The sequence below is a fragment of the Agrilus planipennis genome, unplaced genomic scaffold (assembly GCF_000699045.2).
Source record: "Agrilus planipennis isolate EAB-ADULT unplaced genomic scaffold, Apla_2.0 scaffold62, whole genome shotgun sequence".
In the NCBI taxonomy this organism is placed as follows: domain Eukaryota; kingdom Metazoa; phylum Arthropoda; class Insecta; order Coleoptera; family Buprestidae; genus Agrilus; species Agrilus planipennis.
The window spans coordinates 883,118-893,282 of NW_020438875.1; the positions used below are offsets into that span (position 1 = coordinate 883,118).

At 34.5% G+C, this 10,165-nt stretch overlaps 1 protein-coding gene across 1 annotated transcript in view; it reads right to left on the bottom strand.

Annotated features, from left to right (window-relative positions):
* The window catches only part of LOC108734558 (visual system homeobox 2-like), a 154,216-nt gene that overhangs the window by 43,948 nt on the left and 100,103 nt on the right, over nucleotides 1-10,165 (bottom strand). The window contains exons 5-6 of the mRNA XM_018466172.1: nucleotides 4,181-4,262; nucleotides 3,846-3,969 (exon numbers count right to left, since the gene is read on the bottom strand). Of these exons, the coding sequence (XP_018321674.1) occupies nucleotides 3,846-3,969; nucleotides 4,181-4,262 (206 nt within the window). The remainder of the gene's footprint in view (nucleotides 1-3,845; nucleotides 3,970-4,180; nucleotides 4,263-10,165) is intronic.

Sequence of the window (10,165 nt, forward strand, 5' to 3'; positions counted from 1 at the left end):
TTTCTACATAATCTAACCAGCAAGTTGGCGAAAATTGGACTGTCACAAACAATTTTTTCAAATGTATTACATCGAGACGGGGCGCCTCGCTGTGATTCCAATAACGGTGCTTGACAACTTGTTAAACGCATTTTATCTTCCCAAAAACCCTCCCTGTTAATCGATCATCAAAATTTATACGCAAAACATTTTAGAAAACCCAGAGACGAGATGACGATTTTAATTCCCTAATATCCATGTCCTTACAAGGGTTCCGTCACATAAGCAATATAAAACGAAATATTGGAAAACTTTTGCAACAAAATGACTAATATGTACAAGGTTTTGAAACGTAACTCATTGTTCCAGCTCCAAAAGGGATGTCTATGCCTGAGCAACTAATTTTGACACCAGGAATAATCTTCCAGAATGCTGTGACTAAATAAAAAATTGTTTTTGGAGTGTTGGAGTTCTTTGGGTCAACAAATTCGTGCGAACAAGTTTTCTCTTTTATGAACTTTATAAACAACAAGCTAAGAAGCCAAATAAGTAATCAAAAATTAGTCAAATCTTAAACTAGAAACTACTAGTTATGTGCCGGACTTAACCAAAACTTTCTAGAGAAATGGAAGGTCACCGCTCGCATTGATTTTTTAATATAATTTTAGTCTTGTTTAGTATAATATGTTGTAACTTACTGATAATATAAATAATAACGAATAAAGTCGTATTTTATTTCATTCCCCACTTCGGGGTTCGTTGAATATCATGAAACAAGCTTAAAAGTTTAGCAACTTCCTGCTTTAGAGTCTATAGACTATACCACCCGGTAAAAGTGAAGGGGGAAGATTCATTTTCGGTGCCGTAGTCAGGAAACATTTCAGACAGTCGAATACTACATGGGGAGAAGGGGGAAACTGGTACCTATCATAGCCTAATCTACGCCACCTATAACATGTGTTAATTCCAGGCTTAGTGATGTAGTTGTCCGTAAAAATATTAATATCATTTCATGTAAAAGTATCTCTAGAATTTTATTTTCCTTAGTGTTACCTCTCTGGGATTTGTTCCGCAATTAGGTCACGCGTTAGGGCATACCATGAAAGAGAAAATATCATCGATGAGTACCAAAAGAACAAATTTGGAAGTAGCTCCAAAATTGTCGGGCATGAGAAATACATATTTTTGACAACTAATTGCAAGAAACATCGGGTAGGAGAAGTACTAATGGGTTCCAAGAATCGTCAAGTACCATACTTAGACACCAAGAGGATCCAGAATGTCTACATGAAAACTGTATTGGATTTCAAGAATAGTTAAATATCGGGTGTGAAATACATTTGAGAAACTAAATCATCCACTACCAGAGAAACTAGCTGTCATTAGGGTACTGAAGATCACCTTCTTAATTAGCGGAGATGAAATACATTTTCAGATTTGTCAATGATGTAGTTTTTGGTAATCAATACGCATCTTTTATTGTTATAGTTGGTTGGTTTTTTGTTTATTAAAAGAAGTGTGGCACAAGTGTTTTGGTCATCAAGCACCTTACTTCAAGCGAACCCTCCTTTCTACGATAATCACCAACTCCATTCTGCCATAAATGAAATAATACTGGAGTAAGATTAGAGATGCTTAATTTTGGAAAAACTGTGAATGTACCTACACAAATGTTAAAAAAGAATTTCATAGTATATCTGAATAATAGAAAAGCCAATTGTAACAGAAATATTTTAAGTGGAATTGTCATTCTCTAAATCCACATTTAAGCTTTTATTGCCCTTTTATTGCATGAGGCATATACATAAACCATACGGTTTTGCAAGATTTTATTTTGTGGAAGTTTACTTAACACAACTTTTGTACCTTTTTACTATAACGAGCATCCAGGATGAGGAACTAACAGACATGGAAAATGGTAAATTCTGCTACAAGGGGGCCCTAGTTTTCCAAAACCAATTCTCCAGAGTTAATAGGGATATTCACTCTAGGCCCAGTTTGGTTATTATCACTGGGCATTAATAGGATAATACCTTTGGGAGTCACAGAGACATTTCCCGACACTCACTCTACCTACCACCGAACCATTAGAAAAAACTCATTGACAATAAATATTTTTAGGAAGTAATTAGTTTCGTAAGGTATTAAACAAAATATGGTACAGAATTAACATATTTTGAATAGATCTATGGTTCGACAAGAACATGACCTTTGACGATGAGATGACTCAAAGAAGGAAGGAGACAATGACGGCTTGATAGTCGAATAAGCTGCTCCTTGCTCATTCTTTTATGACAACTGTTGGAAAGTGAATTGACACACAAGGCCTGTCGAAAAACAAAGCCTTGTTTGGAACAGGTTCCCATTTATTTCTTGCGTGCACACGACGGCCATTAAAGGGCGTTGCGGTTGCAGCCAATCGCGGGATCCGACCGTAGCGAATCCAATCGGCAAGACGACGCACTAGAACCTAACATTGAGCCGTGCAACTTCACTACGGATAATTAGTGGGCTGCGCTTTGCTTTCTTTTTATTTTTTGATCCCCATATAAATGACGATCCCTGTTGCTTCGGTTTCTGAACAAAGGGCACCTGCAGTCGCAACTACAAAGCCCAAACTATGGTAAGAGCGAATTTTCCGCTTGTTTTTGGAACCAAAATAAGTGACCAAAAAAGTACCAGTATACCCAGCGTGAACGCACTGTGAGTAAAACGGAAGCTGTTAGAAACAGTATGACTAGTAACGATGGTTATTAAGAAACCTATCTGTTATACAACTCATTTCTTAATCGCAACTGTTATGGATTCAATGAGGTAATTGTGGGATCATGATTGGAAAATTATTTAGTTACGAAATCAAGAACGTGTCGAACACGCATGTTAAGGCTTTGTAGACATTTACCAACATCCGCATCATCATTCCGAGGCTAATAATAATAATTTTCAATTGAAATTTGTTATTAGATATCTAGATTCTTTTTTAATTTTTATATGACGTGAGAGGGTATATAGTGCAAGGTAACTAAATGAAACACCACACGGTGGGGTGCGTGTCCAGAAAAGGCTTTTCAAGACAATTTCACTTGTGTTAGTATTAGAAGATTTTTGCTACACATAAAGTAAGATCCATGTCTGAAGCAATATCTAAGTATACTTGAGAAATTTTGCACCAGTCTAGAACAGCAAAGTTATGATGGATAATAAAAGTTCAAAATTCGCCAATTTATAAACGAAATTAATATACAATATATTGTACATCTTCAATAAAATTTTCAGTTCTAATAAAACTTTTTGGAAATACATTGGTATCATTAACACAGTCAACAGCAATGGCCAATTTGACATGACCAACTTCCTTACTGCCCAATTTTAATGTCAGAAAGATTTATTCATTATCTAATCAGCCTGTAACACGTGACAGATGCTTTTGCATTAGCATAACTCTTATCTGTCTTGCAAATATGAATTTAAAAAATTCTAATAAGTCCTAATTACGATCTGTTCCTGCATCTTTGCATTAATTAGAATTACTTTATGAAATAAATTACCCAAATTTCAAAGATGTCAATAGGGAATCGCATGGTGAGTAAAGCACCGAAGCCGGTCCTGGGCGTGATTTGGAAACGTATAGAGAAATTACGATAACAGTTAAGCGACCACATCGATGAAAATGTAAACAGTAACGGTTGTAGAGCGACTAACAAATTATCGTATTAATATTCCCATTTGCTATTTTCTTAAAGTTATTAGGAGAGGAGAGAGTACTTTTATCATTTTCGCCAAGCTTCTAAATGGTGATGGGTACACTCTTTAAAGGAAATCTATTTTGAACTGAACAAATAGAGTAGGAATAAAAAACTACATACCTGTATCCTATCCTCTGGTAGGTCAGTTTTCAGACTGAGCATTTCTCTTGCATAAACGTCAGGATAGTGAGCATCCTTGAAGGCCTTCTCCAATTCCTCCAGTTGGTAACTCGTGAAGATCGTCCTGCCACACACCCACCAAGGGTAGATTTATTTGAAACACAATTATTCTTAGATCTACTTTTAACACTATTGATTACATAAACTGAACTAGCCAAATTATTTTTTCAACCCTTAGGCAAATAAAGTTTATTTTATTCGAACTGAAACAGAGATATTTCTGAAGTAAACTCGAAAAAGGAAATAGAAATTTTGTTATCGGAGTTACTACTTACCTGTGACGCCGCTTTTTCTTCTTCTTTTTACTAAAATTTCCCAAACCATCGACACTAAATTCTTTGGTGTTATCTAACTGACCTGAAACAGAATAGTAATAAATGTACGTCAATTAATTTATATTTTGTAAAACAATTAGTTTTGTATTATTTTTAATGTGTAAACTTATTAATACGTGTATTTGATAATCCTAACTGTTCAAAGAGTAAATAAAATAATTACATAACTTTTTACGTAATCGCAGTCGATAACTTTTATTATGTTTTTTTTTTTTGAGTGAATTCGCTTCTAACACTCAAATCGAAGCAGATAATAATTTCGTTTAAAATTTTTCAAGCACAACGAGCTGTCAGTTGATGACGCACAATAAGCACCTACTAAATTCGTGATCATGGCGTGTAAGGGCTCTGAGAGCCCCCCTGGGAGAAGGCGGCCTTCCCCCGGTTCCCTTAGCCCACTTAACTATAATTGAATTTCAAAACTGGAGCCTATTGGGCCGGAGATTGGATCTGCGATACTGGGTGCGTTCATTATTAGGTATTTCGTATCATTTAGAAGATTACAACATATGGGCAATTTTAAGAGTTTGAAAATTCGCGAATTCTCAGAAAACTTGATGGTAATCCAGAAAAACGTTTACCACTTAAATTACAACTAGTTCCTTGCTATTTATGAAGACTACGATGTTAGGCACAGTAGCGTCGTCAACTTTTTTCCTGAGTGAAGTGATAGTCAAGTTTTATTTCGATGGGGGCGGTGATAATACATATGATGGTAAGTACATAATTTTTTCATATGCAGATATTAATGGAATTTTGATTTTCGTTTTTCACTAAAATCAGTAAGTATATACTGATGTACTTCTAAACTTATAACTATAAGCATATTTAAAGGGAAGTATTCTTATTATTTTAAGGCGGAAAATGTGGGAAATTAACAAAGACAGGTAGTTTATTGCGATTGTAGAGTAGCAATGGAATAGGTACCTATGTTTCGATTGTTACAGAAGGATCGCTTTTTGTTACATATTTCTGAGAATTCCTTTGTAATTTAAAAAACCTATGTTCGTTTTAATTATCTAAACGAAGACAGTCTGGAAAATATCTTTATTTGCAGTTTATTAGATAATAATGGACACCAGAATTAAAAGAGTAGACTAGAAATCGACTGGGTACACTATTTGAATCCTGTAGGAGGATCCGATACATTTTTTAGTTACCGGGTAATGACACCGGGTGGTACCAGGGTACCAGGCATTGCCGGGCAATTCTTTACCAGAAGAAAAAGAATTAAAAAACAAACACCAACAATAGTAACTTTATAAGTATAAGTAACAAAAAACCTACTTAATAAAAATTGGAATTAATATTCTATTGGGACTGGTCCTACTTTGTATTATTTATTGATTACTATACTAAATTATTTGTTATTTCTATATAGTTCTTGTATTTACATTAGTGTAACCGATCTGTTACAATTTCTGTCCCTTGTTGGTATATCAAGTTATGATTAAAGATAAGTTACTAGTATGATTTTGTTACATTGCGAACTTTTAGTTTATAAACATTATAGGCTCGTTCTAACTATTTCATTTCAACCCTCTCGTTGAAAATCCGTCAACCAGGAATTAAAATTTCATCGGTTTAATTTTTTAGCGACTTTTTGAATGGGACGTTGCTGAGGGTGGTATTTAATCAGAATAGACTTACTATTTTAATAAGAAATAAACATCAAAACTTATAAACGGCTTATACCATCACGTATAGGCACTTGGAGCACAAAACTAATTTCTTGTGCTATTTTAAACGTCCTAAGATAGATTATTAGAAGTTAACTTGGTGACCCTTATATTTACGTAATTACTTTTAATGACAAAAAATCTGAAAAATAAAATAATTCGAAGTGGTCTGTATTCTGTCGAAACTGCCAGATGCGGATCGCGATTTCGCTCTTTTTGGATCTCATCAGCGCGCCGCAGGCAGCTCCGACAGAACACAGACCAACTTTTACCTGCTGCCTTAACAGCACGTAGCACGATGCTACATACGTAATCCTAAAATGTAGCATCGTGCTACAGATGGCGTTTACTGCGCCATTTGTAGTATTTTCTAAACTGTAAAATATTTTATAATATTCATACCTTCCCATAAAAAAGAGAAAGAAAAGGAGGTAATGTATAATAATAAACAGAATGGGAACGAAATTGCGAGGTGGCTAATACCCTATAGGAATGTTGTATGCTAAACGAATTAAGTTGGTGCGGCAGCTATTTAGGGTAAGGTAAGGTGGGTGGGAGTTAATGTGCTTCTCGTTCCGTTCGCTCTGAAAATTAACTGACTAGCTAAGGAATTTCCAATAAAGAGCGCCGCAAACAACCGCTAGTAATTGAAAAGTGGAAACTTTATTATGAACGTGACTATACTACGAATATATTCTTATTATTGCCGATAACGATCGCATTGTATCAATTATCACAATCTTATATACTAAACTCCTATACTCATTTTATCGTAGCAAGGAGGACCTACAGATAGCTTTAAATAAAATGGAAGCGGTCCTGACAGATCAGTACTCTATGAAAATAAATAAAAGTGAAACTAAAATACTGGTATTCAAGGGAAGAAAAAGTGGGGAAAGAGTGAATATAAAGATAGGAAACGAAAAATTAGAAGAAGTAGCTGATTTTACATACCTAGGAAGTCAGATAAGTCAGGATGGAAGGAGTAGTAGGGATATAAAGCAGATGATAGCGCAGGGTCGTGACGCCTTTAATAACAAGAAGTCACTTCTATGCTCGCGAACGGTTAATTTAGAAATTCGAAAAAGGTTGTTAAAGGTGTATGTTTGGAGCACGGCGTTGTACGGGTGCGNTCTGCCTTCTTTGTTCACTTTTTAGGATGATTACTTGTCCTCCTGAGACAGGTTATTTTTCGATTAGATGCGTTTCTTCCTTACAACGTTACAATACTCTCACTAACTGACCACACATAAGATCGTCGTCGTTTTTGGGGTTACTTACCCCGAATCATTCCCCGGAGATCGAGGAATCGAATCAGAAAAGTTCCTGGTCTATCAAGGCTATCAAAGGACGAACGCGCTTTAATTCGATTGAACTTTTCTCCGAAATTTTATTTTATGTACCTATACTTAGGTATTAAGTGTATATATTACGTTTGATTAAAACAATATTTTACCTACTCATGCGTAATAAAAAACCGGCCAAGTGCGAGTCGGACTCGAAGGGTTTCGTACCATTGTCTATAAAAATCACGTTTGTAGTATGGGAGCCAGTGGAGGTACGTGTCCAACCAGTCTTAGGACTGACAACCTTATGATGATGATTGTTTACATAAAAACAAAGGGTCGATAAATGAAATTTAGAAATATAAGTGCAAAGTTTATGTTTGTTTATATAGCTGCAATCGAAGATCCGAATCAATACCGTGAATACGGGGAAGCATCTTTGAATGGAAATATAGGGGATACGATAGACAGTTTTGTAACAAAAAAGCTCAATATAAAAGTAATTTACCGAGATAAATTTTAACAATATTAAGTACTATTATTATCAGGTTTATAGGCAATAGCATTTTTTTTCTGGTTTGGAACTAATATTACTATTCAGTTGTAACATTGTCAATTTGCCACTTGAAAACAACAATTGTAAATTTATAGTTTGTAATTTTGTAATTACACGTTTTGGGGACTGATTTTGGGAGAACTTTAAAACATACTCGGGAAAGGCGGAAAAAAACTTTGAGACCCGATTTCTGTAACGGTTCAACTATTTACATAACTAAAAGTTTGTTCTTTTTAGGTTTAAAGTTACATTTTGAACACTCCTTCATTCTTCAAAGGAATGGAGATTTAAAATTTCCTCGAATTCTGGATCTACGAATATAGAATTTTTCACCCCTGTGAATACTGGAAGTAGTTACAATTTTAGATACTACTTACTTAGCTTTTACTAGTAGATAATAGTTAATATACATAATTTTCCAGTTGTATTTGTATATTAGTCTACAAATCTGAGAAATCATTAAGAGAACATCTTAGATCTACAAATCTGAGAACATTATTAACTGATCGTGATTTGAATTAAAATACCGATTAATCAAATTATCTTAATTATTGTGTGGGTTTTAGGCATTTCTTCTATTAGATACCTAAAATAATATGGATATTCTCAGTTAACTAAACTTACAATATGAATTGAAATTCTAAAAGAAAAATATAAAGAAAAAGTATCATTTTTAAATATACAGATCAAAACATTACCTATTTATATTTATTTCGTCCACATGTATACGATACGATTTCTTATTTCAGAAATTATTAGTATAATATGCCTATATTATTGTCATACAGTTAAATTTCTAAATCTACAAAATAGAGTTACATTAAACGCCCTATTGATTCGAAATTAATGAATTAAACCTAACAAAAGTTGTTATTTGTTACTGTCAATGGGCGCATTAAGCCTAATTTAAATCTTTATTTAAAATTTAGAAGTAATTCCTTTATACATATTTGACGTATACGTGCGTTTAAACCAACAAGTTTGGTAGGAAATGTAGAAAATAAAATAGTGTGTTTTTGCATGTAGCAAACTTGATTCGAAAATATTTCGTTCACATTCAACACATTAGGGTGTAACAGTGGAACGAAATAAGGGAAATTGTGAGGGCCCAAAGGGTAAATAGAAATTAGGGTACAGAGGCAATCAACGCCAACGTCAACCATAAATTCTGCTAATGGCCCTCTGGTATTTCATAAGGAGTATAACTCCCAACTTTTCAGTTTTAGAAAATAAAAATCAGCTGCAAATTTTCAACATGTGGGAAACAGTTTTAGACCCAAGGGAAGAAAAAGTAATAAATAAGCGCATATAATATAATAGAAAACGAAAAATTAGAAGAAGTGACTGATTTTCAGTCAGGTAACTCAGGATAGAAGGAGCGGTAGAGATATAAACTATGGTGCTCGCGAACGCTTACGTTAGAAATTCAAAAAAGGTTGTTAAAAGTGTATGTTTGGAGCGCGGCGCTGTATGGGTGCGAAACATGAACACTGGGGGTGGCGGAAATGGAAAGGTTACAAACGTTCGAAATGTGGTGTTACATGCGAATGATGAGAACATAGTGAATAGAGAAGGTTAGAAATAAAGAGGTATTACAAAGAATAGGAGAACGGAGGACTCTACGAAAGTCAATAAGAAATAAGCGAAATAAGTTGGTAGGACCCCATCTCAGGCGTGAAGGTTTAGTCAGAGATATATTAGAGTTAAGAGGAGTAGAAGTAGACCTAGATTACATTACTGTTCTTAAATAGTTAAGGATATAGGATCATCTAGTGCAAAGGAAATACGATGACTACCTAATTATGATGATGATGATGATGGTGTGATGTAACTACAAATATATGCAAAATTTTATGATGGCAGTGGTTTTTTAATTTTAGATTATAACATACATTTAGGGCTGCCGCAAGAATTAACTTTGTTCAAGCTATAGGTTTTAATGAGTACCCTTATTAAAACTATTTAGTGTATTTTGTGTTAATTTTTGAGCAATTAGTTTGTAATTTGTAAACAAATACGGGACCCTATCGCTTGGATATTCGAAATCCTTATTTATCTTACTTTTAAAACGTATGGGAGACAAACATATAAGAAACGATATCAATTACAGTGAAGAAAGGGAGTATTTCTGCCTTCTTTGTTCACTTTTTAGGATGATTACTTGTCCTCCTGAGACAGGTTATTTTTCGATTAGATGCGTTTCTTCCTTACAACGTTACAATACTCTCACTAACTGACCACACATAAGATCGTCGTCGTTTTTGGGGTTACTTACCCCGAATCATTCCCCGGAGATCGAGGAATCGAATCAGAAAAGTTCCTGGTCTATCAAGGCTATCAAAGGACGAACGCGCTTTAATTCGATTGAACTTTTCTCCGAAATTTTATTTTATGTACCTATACT